Raw genomic sequence first — 26,674 nt, forward strand, 5'->3', positions numbered from 1 at the left:
AAGTTTTGAAAAAGAAAGTGTTGATTTAAGTCTAGAAATTATTCTCATTTGATAACTGTTTTTAACAACTGAGCTAAATTGCTTTTAAAGGCAAAGCTCAGAGTCAAAAATAACACCTAAAGTTTTTGCATGTGACTTAACATATAGAGTTAGACTGTCTAAGTTACTAACTATAGAGTTTCTTGTTTTAGAGGGATCAAAAATAATCACCTCAGTTTTTCATTATTTAGCTGAAGGAAATTGACCCTTGAGGAACCCCACAAGGGAGAGAAACTGATGATAAGGAAAACTGGCCGATAGCCACTGAAATTGTCCTAGATTTAAGATAAGATTTAAACCATGATAATGCTGCATCCTTGATACCTACCCAATGTTCAAGGCATGACAAAAGGATGTCGTGATCAACTGTGTCAAAAGTGGCACTTAAATCCAATAAAATGATTTTGAAACCTGATTGAAATGGTTCAAATACCGGAGTCAAATTTAAAAATAGAAGTAACTGTGATCGGAAAACTTTTTCCTTTTGAAAGAAAAGGCAATTTTTAGAAAGGATGATAATTATTCAAACATTTAAAATCAGCATTGTGATTTTTATGCAGCGGATGGACAACTGCATGCTTAAATATGCAGGAACAGTGCCTAAGACTAAGCAGGAATTGATAATTGTTTGGATGCTAGAGACAATTATATCAAAAGAACCTATGATATCAGAAGGAACAACATCCTGGGGCGAGGTTTTAGATTTCACCTGCATCACTAAGTTCCAGATCAAGCAAAGACACCGGCTGAAAACTATTAAAATTTGCTGTATTAACTGGACATTCAAGCAGAGTGTTAGAGTAAGAAGGACTAATGGAGGATAGAATGACATCTTTTCAATGAAAAACCTAAAAAATCTCTCGCATAAATCAGCAGATAGTTCTGCTTCATTGGAAGTACGAGGATTAATTATTGAATTTATAGAACTGAACAAGGCTTTGGGGTATGAGAATATTTACGGATAATATCAGAGAAGAATTTAGTTCTTGCCTTTCCTAAAGTTTACCAGGGAGTTCCTAAAGATTTCGAAAGAGACAGTAAGATGATCTTTTTCCATCTCATCTGTTGTGTGGTTGGGTGCACCAATAATGTTTGTAAAACCCCAAGTTTGAAATTCATGGCTACCTGCCATCATCATCATCAATATCTTGCTGTTATGAAAATATCATGAATTACGTATGATGCTAATTGAAAGCTAAGCCAGGTTAGTTGTATGGCTGAACAGAAAAGTGCACTCAGTACTCTAAATATAAAGACATATACATTTAAAGATGTTTACTTTCAAATACGAAGTAAAATCATTCCCTGGCTTACCTGGTGACTTGATGAGGTACAAGTAAATGTCCAGGTAAGACACCTCTGGCCACTGGGTGGGGGTTGTTACACCAATGGCCAGAGGTGGCTTACCCGGACATTAACTCATAATTCATCGAGTCATACCTCATCGAGTTGCCAGGTAAGCCAGTGAATGATTTTACTTGGTAGTATTTTACGATGGTAGGGGTCAGTAAACCCAGAAAACCCTGGACAAATCACCTGTGTTGTGGCAACCGATGAGTTTACGATGATTCAGTCCTTTAATTTTTTAATTTGATGTGACAAAATTAATTGGAAGAAACGACCCAGCTATCCCTAGAGTAAGTGCTGACTGAAACCATTGAAATAGGCTTAGGTTATACCCGTTTCCTATATTTATACCTGTGCTTAGCCTGGTGCTGTCAAAATAAGTTGGTGTCCTACTGGATAGTCCTGGAGTTGGCCTTACAGGGTGAAAATTTGGGCAGAGGGCATTGGAAACCACTGCCATCATGTGTGGAAGATATCCGTCTGAAATTGGTGTCTATGTTGGATTCAAAGAGGTAAATGATGCACTGGATATACTGTAATTGATCTATATGTGCTGGACCACCACAGCAGTCAGATCCAGGTTCTTTGGCTCCTTATGTTCACGTTCCTCGGACATCTGCGGGACAATTACACTGCAGCTTATGTCAGAATAGGAGGCTACCTGATTGTATTTGTTTTCCTAAATTACTACCATTATTTAGATGTCTCACTGTAGCTCTTTTTTTTTTTTTTCAATTTCACCATTTGTATGTGTCCACATTGCACATCATCACTAGTCTGTATATTGTCTTACACTCTGAACGGATGTGGGATTTCTATCTTTGATGTAAATAAATAAAGCTTTGCTCCTACATCTTGAGTGATACCTTTATCTTGTTTGGTAAATCAAACAGCTTCTGATATTATCAGTCATGCAATGTCCAGGATCTTTATTATCTTTTAGTTTAGCTTTTTAGCTTTTACTTGGAAAACACTTGGCCTGACAGATTTGTTCAAACATAAGTGAAGTCACAAACTGAAAAAAACATCTAATTTATTTCAAAATATAACAAAACAAAAAGGTTGCCCTCCTCTGACAAGAAGTGTAGAAGGCACATGTCAGTTGTTACACAGCACAATGTGGAACAAAAATGTTGCCCTCTTATGACATTATAACAGTTATGGTAGGCACTTGAAGTGACACATTCATCTGCACTCCTATTCATGTAGACACAAAGTACCTTCTGTAGTCTGTGAAGGACACTGGTTCCTTGTCAGCTGTATGAGTTACAACGGCTCAGACGGACTTTTGAATCTTGAGGTGTGTGATTGTATGAACCCCTCTTTGCTGGGCTCTGGTAGCAAAGCAATGTTATCAGCCAGGCGAGGTACTTGCATATAGGATGATGCATCTTTGAATCAGACTGTAGGGAAGGGGTGGACAATATTGAAAAATATATGTTTTATATCAAGGAATGTGGAAAACCAAACAGTTGCTGGTCCACAGTGACCTCCAGAGTATTTTTTGCCACTATCAAATTCAATGGGGACTAGTAACTGTTTGGTTACCCACATTCTTCAAAATATCTTATTTTGTGTTCAGCACAAGAAAGAAATTAATACAGATTTGGGACAACGTGACAGTGAGTAAATAATGACAGAAATGAAATTTTAGGGTGATCTATCCCTTGACAGTAATGACAGTAGGCTGCATGTTTAATAGAGCTACTGTCCCTTTAAGACCTGCACGCATCTAATATACATCCTGTATTAGTATACTACAATACAGGCACGTATACATTTTTCTCTCAACTGTTTACTTTCATTTTAGACATAACCAACTTAAGCCTACATGTAAACCTTGTGTGATTTGACAGTATTAGAGCAACAGATAACTCAATAACCCAGGCTTTAGCGCGCAGGCTTCCGGTGTATGTGGCCCTCAGAAAAAGCACAGGTCAGACCAGCACATGCAGATAACGAGAGAGTAACTCTAGCGCTGAGTTAACACTGCTGTGAATGCATGTGGCGTTGTACAGTATACGTCGCAGGTGCCAGAACTGCAGCTGATAGGTGCGCTGTAGCACGATACTATGATATTTCTTCAAAAGCAGATCGTGGAGACATTTTTATCGTCCACAATCAAAAATCGTCATATCGCAAACCCCTACTGTAGGGTCTAGTCTTCTTTGGATCACTCTTTCAAAGAGGTCATCTCTGAATTTTTGAGTTGTCTCCACATAGACTCATTTGACTGCTTTTGAAATACCACACTGTGTCTTTGGAGGCCTGAAATCAAAACCAGTATGAATAAAGGTGTTGGAAGTATAGAAAAGTTATGATTGTGATATTTATAATGTTATTACAGATCTGTTACAACTGTAGCTGTTTGTGTATTTTATGTTTTATGGGGTTTATTTTTAGAAGAAGAAAAACATTAATCAGTCATATGTCTCTGCTATCAGCTATGTGAAGATCAATATTCATCGTGTTTATCTAGGAATGAAGCCTCAAGAGCTGCAGGGGAGACACATAGTGTTATTACAGTAATTTGCATTCCTGTAGTACCTACCACCTTACTGACACAGTCATGACTTGAACCATATCACTAGTTTGCATGTCAAACTCTTTGATACACATACAGTACCTGTATGTTTGAACAGTGTCATCCGTTGAAGGTCTTTTAGTAGACGGTTGTCCATAATCATTGCTTGCAGGGCTTCGAAGGCAGGGGAATCAACTTTTAGCCATTTCTTCTTTATTTGGTCCCCTGCTGACAAGTCCTGATGGAAACATTTGTATTGTGTTCCGTTTTCTTCCCAGCGATGGATGATGGGTGATGTGATGTAGGAGTGACGTCCATCATCTATGCAGCTCCTGACAACACAAGAGCAGAGGCATACATTTTATTCAGGACTGGTGCTGCCATAAATTTGTGATTAATTTCTGTAATACAATACAGTTGTCATCCATGCAGAATACCAAAAGTTTGCTGTGCATTACACCTGCATACAGAATTTGAAGTATATAAGAAACATAATAGAATTTCACTTTGTGATGAGTTGTGCCTGTATGCTTGTATACCTTTGCATCTCCTTTGGAGGAGCACCAGCTCCACCACATGTGGTTGGTGATACTCCTGACCCAAAGAGCAAGATCTTTGCAGTCCGTTCTATTGGATGCTGCAACCAGTTTCTTGTTCAATCCTGAATTATGAGAGAAAAGGTTAACAATGGGTGTGCACTGATGTCCTTTGGCGAATGTCATACACAAAGAACAATACACAACAAAGCAGATGAGATATCAGTGGGTTGTGCTCTATAGCTTAGACTAACGGCTATATATATATATATATATATATATATATATATATATATATGTGTGTGTTTGTGTGTGTGTGTGTGTAAGAAAAATAATTTTAGCTGTGTGGAAAAAAAAGAATTTTTACCTGACACAGCTCAAACACCACAATCTGGTTAGTGGAGTCATCCATGAAAGAGTAAGTGAGGTATTTGCTGGAGTTGCCGGGGCTGTCACTTATTCTGTCTCCACATCATCTACAGTTTGTCAAATTAATCTAGCCTTGATTGTGGTCTCCTGCTCTGTATATGCTTCCTCAATTCACTGGGAGAATTAAATTAAATTTAGAAGCAGGCAGCTTGCCTGTATGTTATAAGTTGTTGGGGCAACAGCAGGTTAAAAAGTCCATGTCAGTGTATGTGGAGCCAGTGAAGAGGGTGGCAGCGTATACTATGACATGATTCCACGGTCCCCTATGGCCATTGTTGCACTGCCAGTTTATACTTATTCTACTGCCAAACTGTGTTAGGGTTTGATTCAGGTCACACATCGCAGCACCACAGGTTGTACATTTCTGAAAGAGTTCCATGAGTTTGGACTCGTTTACAATCAATTTCCTCTCCTTCCATCCTCTGGGTTGTCCGGAGAGACTTGAGGTGCTCCCTGTGGTGGTGGTGAAGGGGCTTGAATATGGCACAAATCTGGTGTCTGCGGGATTGACAGCAAGCTCTGAGGACATGCTGACATCAAACATTGAGGTTGCACGAAGATCCATCACAGTAGATTCCATGTGGTCTGAATCCTGTTGTACATAACAATATGCATTGGTTTTGCATACCAGTGGGCCATAAAAGCCGATTTTGACTAAATTACCTGACTTGACAGGAAAAAAAGTTTAATGGTTAATAAATTGTAGTATGGATCACATATAACAAACATAGAGGTTGGCCACCCACCTCAAATATGAGAGTTTTTCTTGGACTACACGTGGCCATCATTGTGGATGAAGATGCAGTCATGGCCTAGTGGTTAGAGAGTCAGACTCGCAATCAAAGGGTTGTGAGTTCAAGTCTTGGGCCGACAGGAATTGTGGGTGGGGGGAGTGAATGAACAGCGCTCTCGCCACCCTCAATACCACGACTTAGGTGCCCTTGAGCAAGGCATCGAACCCCCAACTGCTCCCCGGGCGCCGCAGCATGAATGGCTGCCCACTGCTCCGGGTGTGTGTTCACAGTGTGTGTGTGTGTGTGCACTTCGGATGGGTTAAATGCAGAGCACGAATTCTGAGTATGGGTCACCATACTTGGCTGAATGTCACTTCACTTCAGTGTCCTAGAAATGAAATAGATTTCAAGTAAATGTAGGTCATATTGCATTCAGAAGGAAACTACATGAAGATGAATTAGCCCTTCTAACTGACTTGTCCATGTTGGAGCCAGGGCAACAGCTGGTTTGCTGGACCGTGCAGGACTGGTTAGCTGCACAGACAAAGGCACTCTGACTTCTGCGGCAGACGCTTCAGCTCTGTGCTTCTGGGGGGTTGAATGAGGTACACCAACAAAAAAGGAGTCCTCTTGTTTGGGCAGCTCTTGCTGTACATCACTCAACCCAGCCTGTATAACAATTGACAAAATAGAGAAATTACAATCCCAAAAATACCAAATGAAAGCACTACCACAATTGATCAAGTTTTTTTACATTCATCAGAGTAGGAAGAAAGGACTGTTACATGGCATTACATAACCATACAGTAGCCTACTCTTTCAGTGTTTCATCTGAGAACAAAATACCCCTCCCCTACCATCGTTAGTCAATGCATTAGCATGGTAGACCAAACGTTACAGTCTTATCAGAGTCTCATGTTACAGAGAATCAGGTTTGGTGATACATTACGGACTTGCACAGTGTTGTATACTTCATCTGAATCTCTGAGCTCTGTCATCATGGAAATAAAATCATCATTCCTTATTGCCTGTTGCCAGAGTGCAGGAGGACACTTACAGCGTTGGGTGATGATCCAGTGTGTGTTCTGTTGGTGATCTGAAGATCGCTGGTGTGGCCGTATTCTTTAGGCGTAGTCCCGTTGAGGTATAGTCATAGTCCTCCTGTGTAAAATGCTCGGAGCAAACACGACAATTCTTCAGCATCTATACTGGAGTCGTTGGATCCATGTTCAAAGCAGCTAGCCATACTTTCCACCTTTTGTGGTGATTTGGAATTCTGTGAAATATGATGGCGCTATACACTTTCTGCTTGTTCTAAGCGGGGCATTATAATTTTTTTCCTTCTTGTTTTCTTGTTACGACAACTTAATTTTCTCGTTATCTCGACATAACGAAAGTCGTTTTCTCGTTATAAGGACTTCATTTTCTCGTTATCTCGACTTAACGAAAGTCGTTTTCTCGTTATAACGACTTAATTTTCTCGTTATCTCGACATAACGAAAGTCGTTTTCTCGTTATAACGAGTTAATTTTCTCTAAGTTACAAAACTGCGCCAGCAGGTGGCACTATAGACCTGAGTATAACTAATGGGTGTTGTACACTGTTCACTTTACTGTACGCGAACTTCCTCGTGATTGCTATAATTTGTGCAGTCTTGTTCATTGCTGACATTTGTTAAATGCTTTAATCAACATGATTATTTTGTGTATTAAGTTCTTGCTAGATGCATGAGTTTCACCAACGCGTTCTTGGTCATAAATAACTGCTTATCAAAATAAAGATTGACGTCACTGTATATCTGTTTGCACCTTTATTTGTGCTTCTTTTAGGCAGATGATTGTTAGTTAATAAGCGGAGATGTTCTCTTTATCTACAGTAGGACGGGATTTAACGATGTAGGCTATTTGTTATGTGCTTCTTTTCCTTATTATTAATCTTTATTGTTAATCATATTGATGAGAAATGTGATGTATATTTAAAGTGCATAGGTTAATTTAATTCAGTTTTTTTCCACTCAAACAGAAGCTTGTAATGCACATGATATCTGCCACATATAATGACTACTAAAATGACAAATTATATATAATTTTATTTCAAATAAAGGGAAAATTAAAATTGAGTTTAATCCAAGCAGCTCAAGATCTTAGAATAGTTCTGCATCCTTCTGAGTGTTTGCTATTGTCATTTTACATTATTGACGCACTTTCTCCCTAATTAATGCTGTACAGTTGCTTTGACACAATCTGTATTGTTAAAAGCGCTATAAATAAAGGTGACATGACTTGACTTTAATCTAGGACAATATAAGTTTTATGTAGGTAAATTTAAGACTTTTTTAAGACCAATTAAAGAACATATAATAATAACAATAAACTGAAGGGAACACATGTCTAAGTGAATTGTATTAGTGGCACTTCAAAGTTTACAAAAATGGAACTTCCAACGATCTCCTTTACTTTCATTTTTACACACAAAAATCAAGATAGATTAAAAAATGATAAGTCTTTCTGAGAAATGTATCAACATGAAGAGAATAAATGTTAATAAATGTTAATCTCAAGTAAATGTTTGAGACCCTGATATAAATGGATCTAATCTGGTTCTTTAAAGACTAATGTTTGTTCTGCTCATGTAAAGACTGGTCAACCCGCTGTTGTGTTTTTAAAAGATCAGAGATGATTCGAGCAATTGAATCCAATTTCAAATATTTATTAAATACATTTCCTTTTAGACACAAAAATTAGACTTTTTAGCTATGAATCCTTCAGAAGAAAGATTTCCCTTAATAGCGTCTCTCTTATTCCTCCTTCAGTCTCTGTTCTTTTCCGGCCCGTGAAGCCATCAGTCTGAAGTAGAGAGCGGGCCACAGAGTACGCAGATAGATGGCTGCAGTAGGCAGCAGCCCGGCCAAAACCAGGTCTTTCTGTTTGTGACAGACAGCTTTCAGAACAGCACATGCCACGTCCACTGGATCCCAACCCTTCGCTGTGGTTTTGTCCATTACTTCAGATCAAAAAGAACAAAAAGAAACAAATGAGTAAATATTAAAATATGTTCAGAGATTGGTTGACAAGAACGACATGCTCTCACCTCCATATTTCGAGCCGTCCCCCGTGACTGCATTGATGGACAGGTTTGTTCTGATGTAACCAGGGCTGATGACGGACACCTGCAGTCCGAACCTGTCGACCTCTGCCCTCAAACAGTCAAAGTAGGCCTGCGTCGCGTGCTTAGATGCAGAATCTGACAGGATAAACATTTTTCAGCAAGCAAGCGAGGTACTCGATCAAATATAATAGTGTTTTCATTTCACGAATCCTTGAATTCCCTCATTTGAATAGCTTCTTTGGTGAATTTATACTCACACGCAGATCTGTACGGTATGGAGATCTTTCCCTGCACGCTGCTGATGACAACAATATGTCCACTGCGTCTATCCACCATCGAAGGCAGGATGGCTGGATGGAACAAAACAAATAAGTTTTAGTTATAACAAAAATCTACATAACGTGATATAATTTATCATTATATAGGCCTATAATTTTGCATTTTTTCACATTTAATATAATTTTTACATTAATATACATACACTATGTTTCAAAAGTTGGTTGTCAGCATGTGTTTGTTTGTTTGTTTTTAAAGAAATTAATATTCAGCAATGACACTTGAAATTAAATTTATCATAAGTGACAGTAAAGATGCTAATATGCTAGTTTTTTAACTTTCTATCAGTTGTAGAATCCTGAAAAAAATGTACCACAGTTTCCACAAAAATATTGAGCAGCAGCATAAATGTTTTCAACATAAGAAACATTTCTTAAGCACCAAATCAGCATACTATTAGAATGATTTCTGAAGGATCATGTGACACTGAAGACTGGAGTAATGATGCTGAAAATTCAGCTTTGATTCATCTTTTAAACTATATTCAAATAGAGAACAGTCATTTGAAGTTGTAATAATATTTCACATTAATCCTGTTTTTTAATACGCCACTAACCTTGTGTTAGAGCAACAGGGCCGAAATAGTTCGTCTCCATGACATCTCGCTGAACTGATACATGGGTGTCCAGGATGTTGCCACGATAACTAATGCCTGCATTGTTGATGAGGACATCGACATGACCATGGCACTTCAAAATCTCCTCGGCGGCACTGGAAACCAGAGATGTGTTGGAGAGGTCAAAGGTCACAGTGCAGGGGGAGTAAGTCTGAAAAATAAGTAATAAACCCAGTTATGTTTGGATGCATTCACACTTTTTTGCCTAGTGCAAATGACACCATATCTTTCCAATAAATTATGACTTTAAAGATTAAATTAAGTTTAAGAGACGACATAATTTTATCTGAACGGGTGAGTAAGAGATTTGATTGTATGTTTTCACCTGTATCTTTGCATAAGTTTTGTTTCTGAGCTCCTCCACAACCTCCTGCAGTCTCTTCTGGTCCCGTCCACACAGGATCAGTCGGGCCCCTGCCGCATGGAAAACCCTTGCACACTCTGAGGGAAAAAAAGACAGATTGAGAATATTAAAACAATGATGTAATATCTACTGTCAGCATTATAAGTGAGTTTATGTTTATGTAACCTTTGCCCAGGCCTGAACTGGCTCCAGTGATCACCACCACTTTATCCTGAAGATTCTGCTTGTGTCTCAATCTCTGGATCACTTTCAGCAAAATCAGCAACCCGACAGTCCCAGCTGCCAATGGCCCAACGCCTAAACCTAACACACGCTCCATCTGTCTGTACACAAATGCAGGGATATGCATATATTAAGTCACATTTATTATATCTCAGCCCAGCATCTTTATCTGAACTGAACATGGCAGCATTCTCTAAAACACTACTGAACTTCAATGTGGGTATGTTTTACATGCTCTTTACACAGGAGACAGCAAGAACTGTAAATTGTAAACAACATTTTGAAGAATAACATGAAATTGTTTTATTCTATATAATCTCTATAACTCTTTCATGCTCACGTTTTGACCTCACATTGCAAGACAGCATAACATATTTGTATTTTAAAAATTATTTCTTCATCCAAAACTTTTTTTTAAAATAAATAAACTGGTAAAGGGAAAAATTAAAATACTGAAAACATAAAAAGGTGACTAAAAAACGTTGACCTTACACATTAAAAGAAACGAGTCAAACAGAAAGTAAAAAAGTACAACTATTTAGTATTTAAAGTGTTTTAGTTAATTGAAATAATGCTGAAATAAATTACATTAAAAATACATTTAAATTAAAACAAAAATAAAATGACAAACATGAAACTACTAGATTAGAACTTTCACATTAAAATGAAAACTGAAATATAAAAACAAAAGCTAATTCAAAATATTACTAAATACTACAGTATTAAGCCAACACTGAAAACACACTTCTGCATAGGGAATCAGTAACAAAGGGGCGTTAAGACATTCTCATTATTGATTTATCGTTAAAACCTTAGTCTGTGCGAGTCACGTGACGTGTAACGTTAGTAAACTAACGTTAATCCACAGCAACTATCCTGAATATGCAACAGAGTTTATTTTCACAAAGCAGTCTCTCAGGCCGCTGTATCTGCATTCACTGTTTTGAACATATTGGCCTGATTTCACAGACAGGGTTTAGGTTAAACCAGGATTAGGCCATAGTTCAATTAGGACATTTAAGTATGTTTTATAATAGTGCCTTAGAAAATAACTAGTGTGCATCTTTAAGAGATGTCAGTGCAAGTTTCTTTAAGGTAAAACAGGCTAGATATGCATTTTAGTCTGTGAAGCCGGGGGATAAAATAAACTGACAGGAACAATACCACATTACCTACCGTGAGCGAAGACCATCCGGAACTCAACACCCTCACGTGACTTCGGCTGTCCAATGAAATTCTGGAAGGATTCTGAAGACATCACGCCCTCTACAGAATCCAGCAAGTAAACACATAAAAACAATGAATTTGATAAATGACTAATATGATACAGACTCCAGGGTTCTTTTAGGTTACCAAAATTAAAACTATATTTATAAAATTGGTCAACTGAAATAAAAAGAACATTAACCGAAATAATATAAAACAACTTAAACGTATTTCAAATAGTTGCAAATACCACTGTACTATATATACCTTATATATTAAAACTATAGATTATCTCAACGACATTCAACGATGACAGACACAGAAGGGTTTGTTGTAGTTGTATTTATACACTTTGGGATTAAAGCCCTCTTTTAACAACACAGAACTCTTTAAAACAGCGGAGAGAAGCTCCTAAATGCCTGCATGTGGCATGTTAAACAAAAAACGCTGTCTCGAGTTATCAATAAATAAATCCAAATGACAATAATTTACAATATGTTACAAAAGCTGTAAAGACTAGGGATTGTTATTATTTACATTTGTGCAAACACTCACATATGTACATCCAAACCAACACCACCCCCCAACACACACACACACACACACACACACACACACACAAAGTCTCACATAAGAAAACTCAGTTTTAGAGTATACAAATTATTGGCTTCATATTAATTCATCAGGAAATAAAAATCCTAGTGTTGTGGGGAAAAAAAGCGTCATATGTTTAATCTCACTTTTGATGCAACTAAACTGCATTTGTGTTAGAAGTAATTTTGTTTAGTGTGGTGAGATATTCAGTCCACGCAATAATCTCACAAAAAGAAGCCCTTGTCCCTTTCAGTAGTGTGGCTTTCACCAACCTAAAACATTCAGATGAAAATAAACCAATCAGAATCTGAGGTCTCATAAACAGAGGGTGTGCTCTGACGCACTCCTATGGCTTTAGAGAGATTTGCACAAATGTTGTGTACAATAGAAAGAAATCACAAAGACAAAACACATAGGGTCCGCGGCTCAACTTACAGATGCATGCACATGCACACACACGAAAGTCAGACAAAGACATCAGACAGATATACAGATGAGAAGACGGTATTTGTTCAGATATGGCAGGTCTTGTTTTCTCTGTACATGAGGTTGTGTTGTAAACTGGAGTGTTTTTATTTATTTAATTTTTTGTTTAAGTGTTCTGGGTGTGGTTTATAAGACAACAGCCACAGAATAATCCACACATACACGCACACAAGTTGTGGACCCTGCCATTCTATTGCACTTCCTACAGCTGAACTGCACTCCAGCTAACATTCTTCTGTCCAATACGAAAGGGCCGGAACATTGACAGACACTGCCTCCAGCATCAGTCCTCTGGACGAGGTGCGAGGGTCGGCTCTGTGACAGAGAGCTCCTGTGCGAGGTCATTGAAGTGGGCGATGTAGTCAACGCTGCTCTCGCTCATCATACAGGCCAGCTGGGTATCCACCTGTAGTGAGAAAACAGCCTTTGAGCCAGAGTCCAAATGGTTTTTTGGGGGCCACAGCATGACAACAATTTATGTATAACACTTTCAAAACTGAGGATGGATGTCTGATTTAATTAGCATACACCATTTGAAACACCCTCACTTCCTGTTTATCTTCATTGCAAGCCAGGATGTGAAAAAAAAAAAAACAGGAGCACCTGGTGATAATGTGACACATCAAATGACATTAGTCTACCAGACAGCAGCTGGGGACTTTTTGCGTTTCCTCTCACCTCAGCTACATCCTGCAGGCCCCGGGACCGAAAACAATCGTGGGAGTTGCTGTCCAGTAAACTTGGTCCAAGTAAGGCTGTGTTACTTGAAGGGGGCAGAGCTGTCCTTCTGGTCTTATCTGGAGATGCCAGACTTGCTGCAAATCAGGAAAACAAGGATGCGTTTGTCAATAGTGCGGAGACTGATGGAGGTTTGCAGTAAGAACACAGACAGGTAACGGAGGACATTTTTTGCTTCAGCCTGAAGCCAGCTTCTTGTACCTCAGTTTAAAAACTGAATAGATACCTCAGGCAACATAAAATGATGAAATTAAACTAGGGTTGTCACTGTTTAACTCAATTCAAGATCAACAATTACATTTTTTGTTACCGTAACTTAAGTTCCTTGTAAAGGATCTATCTATCTATCTATCTATCTATCTGTAAGATGTTTTTGAAAGAAGTTTCTTTTGCTCCCCAAGGCTGCATTTATTTAATAAAAAATATGGTAATACTGTGAAATATTATTACAAATTAAACTTCTAAATCTAAAAATACAAAATGTGTATATTTGACAATGTCATTTATTACTGAATTTATATTTATTTATAATTAATATACAATTAATTTATAAATGTAACTGAATTAATTTTCAGCAGCTATTACTCCAATCTTCAGTGTCACATAATCCTTAAAAAGAAAAAAAAAAAAGAAAAAAAAAAACCAAGCATTTCTTATTATTATCAATATGAAATATTTCTGTGGAAGACCTCGTACATTAATTTTCCCAGGATTCTTTATAAATATAGTTAAACACAGCGTTTAAAAAAAATAGAAATCTTTTGTATTTCATAAATGTCTTAACTGTCACTTCTGATCAACTGAATGTTTCCTTGCTGAATGAAAGTATTAATTTATTTTCAAAAAAACTTACTGACAGAATTTTGGTATGGTAGTGTATATATAAATTCAAAGAAAGCTCAATCAATTAGTTAAAAACTCAAAATCTGTTATCAGCTCGTGCCACTATCATTTTGTTACTGATAAATATAACATCTAGAATCATCTAGAATCATTGTGTTTGATACTTACAGAGCAGGCAGCCGAGACTTGAATCAGTAGAGTCACTGGGGTACCACTGAGGGTCGTGTGTGGGGGACGGCATCCAGCTGTCACATGAAGCGGGAAGGAGCTTGGATCGATCACTCCCATTGAGTTTAGGAGGTGAGAGCAATGATCCATCACCTGAGAAGGACACAGAGACCCAAAGTGAGCGAGTAGATATGACTACTACAAAACAGTGCCACTGAGGTTCAATCCCATGGGTCATACCATAGTGCGAGTTGATTGCAAGCTCAATAATAGAGTCGCTGATTTGAGTTTGTGGCTCTCCAGAAGGTAGAGACTCATCTGGGGGGCCCGGTAGAGAAATATCCAATAAGGAAGCAACACTGGGCGGAGCCAAGAGGGAGTCCCCGCCCCCTGGAGATGGTGGGGAGACACCATTCTGCAGGGACTCCTGCAGATAACGAAAGTAAAATGAGGACAAACAGACCAAGATACGAATGGTACACCGAAATGTGAAAGAGGATCTAGGAATAGAATTGGTTCTTACCTCAGAAGGCTCCTGATCAAGCAGATCTGGCTCTAGCTCAGGTGCTGCAGGTGTCGAGACCATGGGCTCCTCAGACTCCACAATGGCTTTATCCACACCAGGGGCCTCCACTTCCCGACAGGGGCTGCCAGGGATAATACCTGCAGATTTTGCGGCCAGGTCAATTGCACCTGAAACAAATTCAAGAGAAATTCAAGAGTGTGTAGCAGTTGGTTTCAAATGTTCAGTGGATAAATAAATCTTTTATCATTTTGATTTGATCCTCACTGGACAGATGAGTAGTGGGTGCAGAACTGGCTGTAGTGGACGAAGCTTTTGAGGAAATTTGGCAGTTCGATGGAGTGAGACGAGTTTGTATTGGACGAAACGATCCAGTTCCTGATAAGGAGGTACACAATATATTTTAAGAGAAGTGACGGCATTAGGATCAGACAGACAGATACAGTGATACATCACAGTTAAAAATTTGAATTGTACTGCTTGACCTCAAATCACTTGTTTGAGATTGTTTTGAAACTACTTATAAGTAACTGGTCCTAAGTTAAGCTATCAAAATATTGAATTGTGAACAGTGCATGTTGTTTTTTTTACATAGTAATACATTTTAAAAGAGTGTTTGTATCCTTCACTATAATAATATGTCCTTTGGTGTGATCTTTTTGTTATATAATGACATTTGTGCATTTAAGTGTACAGATACTTGGGCAGTGCATGTGTCAAGTTTTGCACATTTGTGTGTGTTTATTACCTGTAGCAGATGAATTGGAGAGAATAGAGAAGGAGCAAACATGAGGCGAAGTGTCTCCTGTTGTTCGTGGCAGCAGGGTTCTCTGTATAAAAAAAACAAAAAACATAGGTTTTTATCATTTGACATCTAAGAACAAAACAACAAAAAGACAGAATCAATGTAAATAGAAATAACTAGGTAAAGACAAGAAGCCCCACTTCTTATTTTTCTTCCATCATCACTCACCTGAACCACGAGAGGTTTCCTTAGTGGACGCCCCCTCCCTATTTTCCGCTGCTTTGAAAATATATCTGACTAAAGACAAAAAAAAAGGGAAAATGATTCAAAAGAAAAATTTTGCTGCTGAAAAAAATAAATAAAAATAAAAACCCCTGATGGCTTTATGCGAGATTTACTGTTTTACCATATGTACAGTTTGGATTCTGGATTCACTACATAAAAAAAAAAAAAATCAGTTTTATTTAAATTGTTAATTTTTAAACTGATATTAAAACAATGTTTCATGATCACAAAATCAGCATATTATTACATTAGAGCATAATATTAGAATGATTTCTGAAGACTGGAGTAATGACTGCTTAAAATCACAGGAATAAAATACATAAAAAAATATTAAAGTACAGTTAGAATAAACTAATAAATAATAATTTACTGTATTACATTATATTTTAACAATAATGTCTCTATAAATAATATATATGAGATTTCTTTTAAAAACAAATTCTTACCAACCCCAAACTTTTGAATGGTCGTGTAACTTGAAATACATTCCACTACTATATTTAAAAATGAAAAAGCATGTCCCTCATGTCCTATTCGCCTGACTCCACTCACACTGATGGAGTCCAGCTGCTGGCGAAAGGCTAGCTCCGCCTCCTTATTAGGTGAGAACATCCGCGACTGGCGGGAGCTGTTAGGAGGCAGGGTCGTCGGGACAGCAAACCCTTCGCTGTCACCTCCGGAGGCCAGCAGAGAACGCGGCAGGTTTCTCCCACCTGTGGAGAACACATCTATTTAAATTCTGTCAGGTAATATTGATACGGAGCAGCAAAACTGCAATTTTGTCACAATATTGAGTCAATATTCTTGGTTCAAAAATAGGGGACACTTAAGATTTTCCAGCTGTTATCTGTTGCAATAAACTTCAATCAGTTCTGGGATGATTACACTGACTTTAAAGGTGAAGTGTTTCAATATTTAAATACTTTATTTTATCCCAGTTTAATGTGCAACTATAAGTAAACCATTTTTATACTAATTTCGCAAAAACTGGTCTGTGAGCAGGCCTTAGATATTAATGATTGCTCAACCAATGCCGTGAGTTTGGGATGGAACTAACTGCCATCCAAAGGCAAATGGGAGATATTTGGGAAATGGTGTCATTTCTGTGCCAACTATTTGGAATTGGAGAAATAATGACACTTCAACTTAAAATCACAGTGTACCTGTGTTTACTGCATTATTCAGAAGTATTTTTGAGCGTGCTGCATGTTGCTGTCGACCCCAGCTAGGACTACGGGTCGTCCCAGCTGGAGCTCTGCCCGGAGGAGTCACAGATGATTCCTCTTGACCTGATTTCAAAGGTGAAGTGCCCACTGAACACACCTCCGGGGTCTAGGAATAAAATAAAATATATATTAATAATAATAATAAAGGAAACAAATTTGAAATGACTACAACTTTTTCATTTAGAATTAAACAATTTAAATAAACAAACAGAACCATAGACAAACAAATTACTAATTTAATTAGCCTACTTCTATCTAGTTGATATGCATCTCTTATGTTTATATACATAGTATTAATTTACAATTTCTGACAAAGGCTTGTTTTATGCCTACTTACATTTGCCTTGAGGTATTGTAGAGGTCAAGTGCAAGGTAGAGAGAGAGAGAGAGAGAGAGAGAGAGAGAGAGAGAGAGAGAGAGAGAGAGAGAGAGAGAGAGAGAGAGAGAGAGAGAGAGAGAACAGACTCACTGGTTTGGGGTTGACCTCTGATGACACAAGTCTCAGGAGACAGCGAAGCACACACTGAGTGGTGGGCAGAGCGGAGGGTTGGGGTTTAGGCTGCCATTCATACTCCAGCTGTAGTTTCCCAGGCTTGCCCAGCATGAGGTAGACTTCTGCCAGAGTCACATTCTCAGATCCCTGTGAGCTCCACCCTTCGTTTTGGATTTGTTGAGGAGATCGTCCAGTCCCACTAACTTCCTCGCCGCGCCCTTGAGGTTCTGATTGTGGTGACGTCTTTTCTGATGCAACCCCTCCTGGCGTTCCAGGCTCCTCGGTCCGGCCCTCAATTGGGGCGGGGTCTCCCTGAGTCACAGTCTCTTTGTCGCACCCGCTAACATCAGTCTGAGTCTGTCTCACTGCCTCTTGCTCCAGAGTCCCCACCGCATTTCCCTCCTGTCCAATGGGGAGTGATGGAGTGAAGGTTGGACTGACTGGAGAGGTAGTGCTCAGGTTTGGGTTTACACTGGTCTCCAACCCTGGAGCCGAAGTGGCGATATCAGGACCGTCAACAGGATGCCCGTCGCTTTTCTTTGGGTCTCCTCCCACCGGACCAGACTTGCCTGATTTTCCTCTTGCAGGCTGAATTCCCAAAATGTGAGCTGTGGGCAAGTCTCTAATACCTGTCCGGCCACGGCCACTCTCCTGCCAGTGTACCGTACAGGAAGCTTTTGAGTGCACAACACGTGCAACACCTGGCAAAGTAGTAACCGTGCTGTTCTCTGCAGGAAACAGGAACAGGTCCTCTGACTCGCTAGACTGGGCCAGGCCGTCCAGAGTTTCTAGTTCTGCCAGGCTCTTACGCTACAAGTGACAAGTTAAGGGGAATTACTGTTATAAAACACTTGTGTTTGGGTACTGATCTTAGCATTGAAATCTCCCAAACAAATCCATCACAAATGTATCTCATAAAACAGATGAGGAAGGAAAAAGGAAGGAAATTAAACTTCTGACTGTGAATGCAGAGATATCTGGCTGAGATATGAATACGAGGATACAATTCGTTCATCCTGGACAGCCCACTTTTGCTTCAGGAAATCAATGAGAGTGGAGACCTTCCGGTGCAACTCGACGACCATCCTACAAACACAGCACAGTGATCACCTAATTTGTTGTACTTTTAATGGCACAATGAATAACAAGTACTGACAGATCTTTACTTCTGTATGGTGATGTACATCCTTTTCCTTTTTAGTTTAAAATTTCATCTCATGCCAACTTTTAATATGAGGACAATAGAAAATCAAAATCCATCAAAACAGATTTTCATGACTTCCAAAATTAAAATAAAACACATAAATATCCATGAAGCAATCTCAAAATTTCATTTAACATGAAAGTCACTAAGTATGCCAATACCCATAGACTAAATAAAAGTAAAAACAAAACACTAAAACTAACCAAAATATAACATTGACAACAAGCATGAAAATTAAAACTTAAATCAAAATACATACACACCTATAACAGTGTTTCTCAACTGGTGGGTCACCACCCAAAAGTGGGACGCAAGACCGTTCTGAGTCGGTCGCGGAGTGTACAGTAAAAGAAACTTCAACAACAAAAAATTTAGTTCTCAATGTTTTTCGGATGCAAGCTTTTTATTTTGAAAGACGTGCATGAAAGCTGTTGACACTTCTGTCAGATGCATTTTAAGAGAAGAGCGCCTGAGAAAAATGCATTGTCCCGATTCAACATCTGCGGTCAGATGAGATTTTGTTCAGGCTTAATGTCAGTGTTATTATTCTGTCGTTACTTTCGTAACTTATGAAATAAAAAGTCTCTCACCTCAAATAAACATACGATCTTGTCCTGTCAGTTGTTATATGGTGCTTATAGTAGGTCTTCTTTAATTGTAAGTGCAGTGCAGCGGTATTCACACCAGGAAAGTCCACTAGTTCACTTACTTTGGTCCAGACCAAATACAATGTTAAATTTTTTTGTATGGTGTGGCTCGCTTTCACACTACAATTTCTGGTTCACTTGATCCCCTTTCACACTGCAATTCCGGAAAATACACGGGTAATGTTCCCGGGTCGCTAGATTTTGCCCCTTACACTGCCAGTAATTACCCGTAATATTTGCCTGCGTTCACACACAACCTGTAAAGGTCCTGTAATGAAACATGACATCAAGGTGTGACGTGTAATGTACGAGTCGAAAAGGCTAGGCACATTAACTTTCACTTAAGCTGGCGAACGATCTCAGCTTCAGCGCGGAAAGTGAGGAACTAACTGATCTCTGTTTCATTACAGTTTGCACATATTTGTTTCGTCGCAAAGTTGATCTACCTTCAAAGCAGCCGGTAAAAAGTCACACGATAACGTGCATTATTACTTCGACACACCCTTTACGCCATTAGTTCTGGCTTTTGTTCACACAGAGCTCGTTCTGGGATTGAACCCAGCAATTTTACTAGGTTCCCAACACGGGATCAATCCCGGGATGTGTTTGCGTTCACACAGAAGGCAACCTGGCAATGATCAGGCAATTTTCCGGGTCCAACGTGCAAGTGTGAAATGGGCTTTGCAAAAAGGCCCTGCAAAACCACACATGTGCTAAAGGTCATCCATTCATTGGACAGAAATTCTGAAGCACACCACAGTTTGTTTGGAAGTGGACTGAAACCACCTCTTCAGCTGGGTCTCTGTATGGTTGTTTGGTCTGCACCCAGGTGCGATGGCTGTATTCACACCTTCCCAAAAGATATGCACCAGGTGGGGAAAACGAACTTGAGTTTGATTCAATCGAACCAAACAAGACGGGTATGAATACACCATAAGCGCAAAAGAAACGAAGAGTATGTAATGTGTGAAATAAATGTAAATTACCATAAATCACATAACGGGTACTTCATGTGTTAGCTGGGAAAGATTTGCATGGAGGTATGATATTCATTCTATTCAGGAACAGTTTCATTAACAGTTAAAAGTTAGTATTGTGTATTTAGCATGGTAACTATTCATTCATCAGTATTAATGTGTATGTTAAGTGAAGGGGGATGGTACCTGTGTATGTGTGTCAACAATTAATTTGCTTGCTTGAATACCATGGGAAAATGTGGGTCCTATGGCTTAACCAGTTGAGAACCACTGAACTATTATATTCCTGCTTAACTTTCTCGCCCACTTCTACAATCCAATTAATTTGCAGATTACAGAAGAATGTTGTCATTAAGATTGCTAAATAACAACATTTTACAATAAGCAATGAAAAGAAAAAAAAATGAGCCATGAGAATGTATGATTTAAAGGAGGATCAGTGAGGTATCCAAGACATGTGTGCGGATTAGTGAACCTCACCTGAGCCGAGGATTATGGGCTAGACTCTGAACCCGAGCCCAGGAGTGGTTGCTCCGGGGTTGAAGTTCTACAGCCACCTTCAAGGGTAAACGCACAGGCTTCTGATCCTCCTCATCACTCACACCTGAAACAGAGAACAGAGAATTTAAGAAAAATAATACTATAAAGCCTACAACACCATCTCCATGGTTCTGATGGTGGCCTAAATCTGCATCACTGCCCATTTTCTAATCAGTCCCACAGCTTGAAACCATGGAAACCATGAAAAACCACTCCTCCTACACCCTGGAGAGCAGCCATGGTACACTCATCCACTGCCTTGGTCCACCTAAAATACCCATAGTGCTCCATTTTGTCAGGGTTCTCTTCTTACCCCATGCAATCGGTTTATCTTGCTAACAAAATCAAACTTTTAAGAGTCTATAAAGCAATCTTCCGGTTTCTCTCTCACACACACCATCTGGATCGCAGAGTTTCTTCAACGCACGGCACATGGGAGCTTTGATCCTCAGATTTCTGCCTTTGGAACGTACTGTGGTGGCCCTGAAACAATGTACACACAGAATTATAGATGCACCTCAATATGATAATATTCATAACCTTACAGAGATGTACAGCAGATGTTCCCATTAGACATGCCCTAAATAATCAGTACTGTTCATTATTAACATTTCTCTTTCTCGCTCTCAAATACACACACACACACACTTACCCCTGTTGAATAAGCTCATTTAGTTTGGCCACATTTTTGTCATCCATTACTAGGAGTAACAGAAAGACACCAAGGAATGTTACATTTAAAATGTCCTGACATGCAAACACTCCAAATGTCCCCCCTTGATCAGGTCAACCAATTGCCTGATATACTTACAGCCTCCAACCTTCTTCCTGAGTTCAGCATAACAGATAAGGCCATAGAGCTCCTGAGAGGACTTTTTCAGCACACGTGAATACACTGAAAGAAGGACAAAAAAAAAAAAAAAAAGAGGAGGAATAAGATTATGAAGGCATTTACATAATGTGTTATGTAATTGATTTCAGTGGAAAACATAACACATTATTTCAGGATTCTTTGATTAATAGAAAATTCAAAATATCAGCCTTCATTTGAAATAGAAATCTTTTAACATTACAAATGTCTTACTGTCACTTTTAAACAATTTAATGCATCCTTGCTGAATAGAAGCAAAAAAAACATGGTATTGTACTAGGATTTAACCAATAAAGACAAAATACCAGAAACTGTGAAATGTCACAGTACAGGTTAATGCGGTTTACATTAATGAATACTACTAAATCAAAATGAGCAAATGTGCACGGTGTGGACACACATGTTTTTATAATGCCCGACAGACAAAAACCAGACAGTGTGGTAGCTAAAAAATTTAACTCAATATGAAGGTGACAGACTTAATTTAAATTGGATGACAGATACATCATTGTTGTGGCAAGTTGACTAATAGACAGACAAATTATGTGTGACCCGATGGGAAACAACAATCAACGTGAGCCATGCGTTAAGAAAAATGGTGGAAAACAACTAATACAGCTAGCTTGAAGAGGCATTTGCAGGTAAATCATCCTAGAATTCACACACAGAAAAAGAACGCTCATTTGGAATGTTAGTCAATATGAAAAACTGTTACTGTTCAGTTTTAAAAAAGATTATTTAAATTTGTACTTGTTTGCACCTGATATGTGCTACTTATGTGTACACTACCTTAATATTCAAAGGAAAAGAATAATAATAGTAAAGGTAAATAATGAAACAATAATCATGTAGTTATCACCACATACATTTTTGGTAAGTCTGTTTGTCTGAAAAACTTTTTTCAGGATCCTTTGAATACAGACATCTTGAAACAGACACCTTTTGTAACATTAAAAATGTCTTTGCTGTCACTTTTTGTTCTTTAAAAAAAAAGCAAAAAAAAAAAAAAAACTTTTGACCAGTACTGTATACATTTAGGAACTATTCTTGACAACCAACAGTCTGGAGAGAAGCAGGACAGAGGAGAGCTTTCCACAAGACAATATCCTCCTATCAAACAAAGGAATCCAGTGTAGCCTGTAAATGTCATACAAAGTATAAACCGTTTATCTGTCAGTCTCACCGTTGTTGAAATCAATGTGTTTAGAGATCTTGTGCCAGGTCCTGTAGTAGAAATGCCGCACCTGCTCCTTGTTCTTCACCATACTTGCCGGTTTACCCTTCTTCTTATATTTAAGAGCAATATTGTTTTGAATAGCTTCAAAATCCTTCCCATGCTATCAGAGGACAGGAGAGAAAAATGGTTAACCAAAAGATTTAATGAAATACAAAAATCCTTCAGGTCCATGACAAATTAGAACTGATTGAGGAATAAAACAAAAGACATCACAGATCTCAATTATACCTCCAGAGAGTACATAGAAATAAATTAAACCTATTAGGATATTTAAATATCAGTCTGTCCCTGACAAGTAAGTGAGGAATGGAAACATTGATAATTGAATTCATTCAGTAATTCTGAAAATTGTATTGTTCCTTATGTACTTGTTCTCAAAACACCACTGAAAAAATCCTGCAATTTCAAAAAGTCCAAAGAGCCACCGAAAACTTTCAGTGAGTTTTATTATCATTAAAAAGTTGACAAATCACCTCATAAAGTCCTTCAAAGAAACTGTTTTTGTCCTCAGTGCTCCAAGACTCCCATTGTCTGCGCACTCGTTTCTGAATCCCCCCTTCCTCCTTCTCTGCAGGACCCTGGCCCTTTAGGGCTGATCTGGATGTCCCACCTGCCCCAGAGCTTCCAGCTGAACCTGCAGCAGCTGTCACACACACAGAGGGACCTGCTTCAGCACCTGAGAAACAGAGAGGAAAAGAAAGAGGGTTAGTATGTCAGGTCTGAACACATGTTGTAATTATTGGAAAGGAATGCATTGCAACAATTGTCTTTATACACACATACACACACACACACATCATAATGTGTAATCTATGTAAGAATCAACTATGCATTACTGTGCTTAAATATACCTACTCAGGAATTGATTTTACAAGTCTAATATTTTTTTCCTAATGCAAAAATACAGTTTTTCATATAACTGAGCACTGTTGAACATTAATTTAACTGACACTATGCCATTTCACTTTTACCAAGGCATATCTACAACAACCAAAAAACAAGATTAAACTTTAAAGGAAACAAAACACACACACAAACAAAACAACTCTCAGTCATATGCAAAAGGTATCAGTAAAGAGTGCTGAAATGAGCAAGCTTAATTTGAATGGCTGTGCAACACATTACAATGTATTTATAATAGATAAATAGATTTTTTGTTGAACATAAGAGATATACAAAACCATGAAAACACCCCCTTTTAAAAAGCAAATAATCACTACAAACAAATACAATTTTATATTGATAATTCCGTAATAGAAAACTATTATATTTTGTTCGCAAATAGGAAGGCCTACAGATTATTAGCCTATTTAAATCTTTTTCTGCACTGTTAACATGTGCATGTCAACAAGAGTGTCAGGAAGTATGTGTGGAGTCCCTCGGAGGGCATCCAGACCTGATGCTCAGTGCACTGATCCAAAAACAACACGTGGGGAACCGGAGAAGCCAATAACTCTCCCCCTTACTTACACACAAGAGCATGCAATGAGAGCACCCCAGAATACATTACAGCATGCAAACCTATTGTCAACATTTAAAATAAACACAGATTCCCTTTATAATCCCTGTGTAAGCTTATATCACAAACAGATCACTCAGACTCCGGACTTGTGACCCTGATTCAACATAGACGCAGAGTGACCATCTCCTGATCAGATGCTTCAGAATGAAACTCCTGACAGTGATTAGTCACCTGCTGCTGGGTGACAGCTAAACAGGGGATATGAAACGGAAATAAATGAATAAAAACTTACCATGCTGATTTTAAATAGTGCACTGATGTTTATTAAGGCATTGTTTTGTGGTCACAAGCAACCCAAACATCCTAGAGCTGAGATGTAAGAGGCTTCAAGGTGAGCAGTTTGTCAAGTCACTTTCACTCCAGAAAGCATGAGCTTCTCCGCGTTGACAAATACAAAGCAGCCCAAACACCCACAAATTGCCGTACACATAACACACTCAAAAGTGGGATAAAGGTGCAGATAAAAGTATGCACTGACAGGTGGACAGCAGACACACGTCGAGATAGCCACTCACCTTTTGCTTTCGCAGCTCCGTGTCCGTTCAGCGCCGCGGCCGAGGCATCTTTCCGTATCCGTTTGCTCGGAGGTCGAACGCTGGAGCGGAGAAAATGATGCTGGTCCTGGTTGCTCGGGACGGCCAGGACCGGAGAAAGCGCTGTCGGGTTCACCTGGGCTCCGGCTGGGCTTGGTGTCTGGCTGGAAAGAGTCGGAGCCGAACCGGGGCTGGCCGCGCTTGATGAATTAAGTGTTTCCTCTTCGACTCTCTTTGTACTCGTCTCCTCGCTCGCCTGATCTGCGCTCTCTCCATCCTCGCCTCCTTCGGGCTTTCGGTCCGGTTTGCTCGGCCCCTCCACCCCCGAGCCGCCCCCTTGGCCCACTGTCATCCTGCGCAAACACAAACGAAGCATCATCGTAAACATTTTCCGCGACACAAAACAACGATCAACTTGGAAAGACGACATTCTGCTCCACTCAACATGGCCGCCGCTGTTTGTTTCAAATCCCCTCTCACCGTCCCGACAAAATCGCATCGAAAAATCCCCCCTCGTTTATTAACGAATGTGACCGAAAACACACACCGTGCTTTCACCCCAGCATCCCCTTTTGTGTAGTTTCGCGTGGCTCAAATTGCGAGCTGCCCTTTATTTCCCGTGAAATTCTAAGCGCGAGCGCCTTCACTTTAGCGCCCTGCAGAAACGACAGACGACAACGCGAAGCTCTCGCGCATTCGACCTCTGTCTAAAGTGCTTGCTTCTCGCGCACTCTTACCCATTATCGAGCTCTTCGGAAGCAGACGGCGTCTTCTTTCTCTTCACCATGAGTTCAGAGTTTTTTGAGAGCAAAACTTGACGAATCTGAACATATTCGAAGCACAAACGAGGTCAGGCAAAGTCGTCCTCTCCTGGCTGCTGCTCCTACTGCTGGGGTTCAACTCCGCGCAGCGCAACCGGGAGCTTCTCGTAGCCACAGCAACTCTGACTCACAAACTCACTAGTTTTATCACAACAACAAGCACGCCTGTCATTTAGCCCATGTTCATGATAAAACGACACACGATGACGCTAAGTTTGAATCCAGATCTGCTTTTTGATGCATTTCGGTCAATTCAAACCAATGCACGTAGCCGCTGTCCTCTCTCTGGACTTTGCTTACTTCTTCTACGTCACAACTATCAGAGCAGAAGCGGATTTATTATTCAACCTTGAATTTCACTCAGTGACACCCACGGCCCCCCAATTTATCCCAAGCTAAGCGTACGTTGATTTCAACATCTGAACAACGAGCAGGGCAAGACTTGAGAGAACACGTGAAGATCCCGTAGACTAGAAGGGGTGTGATATGGGGCTTTGCATTCACAGCAAAAATAAATAAACAAATTAAAATAAACATTAGTAACTGCACGTGTAACAGTGTGACTCGTTCTCGGATCTGTTCATCTTTGCTGCTTATTAAAATAAAAAGTTTGCAATAGTCAGCTGACACACATTTTCTTGATTAGGGCGTGTCTTTAGTTCACAAGAGCTAAAAAACATTTTTTGGCATAACAGACTTCTTCAAACACTGAGACACTTAAAATATTTACTTTATCAGTGTATAGTTGTAAACAGCAACC

At 39.2% G+C, this 26,674-nt stretch overlaps 2 protein-coding genes across 3 annotated transcripts; both read right to left on the minus strand.

Moving 5' to 3' along the window:
- Positions 1-8,302: 8,302 nt before the first annotated feature.
- LOC132148575 (dehydrogenase/reductase SDR family member 7B-like) lies at positions 8,303-11,567 on the minus strand. The gene is made up of 7 exons (XM_059557267.1): positions 11,432-11,567; positions 10,199-10,356; positions 9,995-10,110; positions 9,610-9,820; positions 8,975-9,067; positions 8,700-8,852; positions 8,303-8,612 (listed from the first exon to the last, which is right to left on the minus strand). Exons 2-7 carry the CDS (start codon positions 10,350-10,352, stop codon positions 8,407-8,409), a joined length of 933 nt encoding a protein of 310 aa, XP_059413250.1. The 5' UTR covers positions 10,353-10,356; positions 11,432-11,567; the 3' UTR covers positions 8,303-8,406.
- Positions 11,568-11,788: 221 nt separating this feature from the next.
- On the minus strand, positions 11,789-26,427 carry LOC132149012 (protein cramped-like). Of its 2 annotated transcripts, none has more exons than XM_059557877.1 (20): positions 25,831-26,427; positions 25,076-25,446; positions 23,512-23,714; positions 22,985-23,138; positions 21,742-21,825; positions 21,583-21,631; positions 21,328-21,413; positions 20,871-20,994; positions 18,567-18,648; positions 17,539-18,372; positions 17,007-17,175; positions 16,396-16,556; positions 15,787-15,855; positions 15,562-15,643; positions 15,081-15,191; positions 14,814-14,983; positions 14,531-14,717; positions 14,291-14,443; positions 13,220-13,356; positions 11,789-12,947 (listed from the first exon to the last, which is right to left on the minus strand). In XM_059557877.1, exons 1-20 carry the CDS (start codon positions 25,878-25,880, stop codon positions 12,825-12,827), a joined length of 3,399 nt encoding a protein of 1,132 aa, XP_059413860.1. In that variant the 5' UTR covers positions 25,881-26,427; the 3' UTR covers positions 11,789-12,824. The 2 variants fall into 2 exon arrangements, with proteins under 2 accessions (XP_059413860.1, XP_059413861.1); XM_059557878.1 differs by lacking the exon at positions 25,831-26,427 and adding an exon at positions 25,539-25,626.
- Between the last annotated feature and the right edge of the window lie 247 nt (positions 26,428-26,674).

This window comes from Carassius carassius, chromosome 9 (assembly GCF_963082965.1).
Source record: "Carassius carassius chromosome 9, fCarCar2.1, whole genome shotgun sequence".
Taxonomy (NCBI): Eukaryota; Metazoa; Chordata; class Actinopteri; order Cypriniformes; family Cyprinidae; genus Carassius; species Carassius carassius.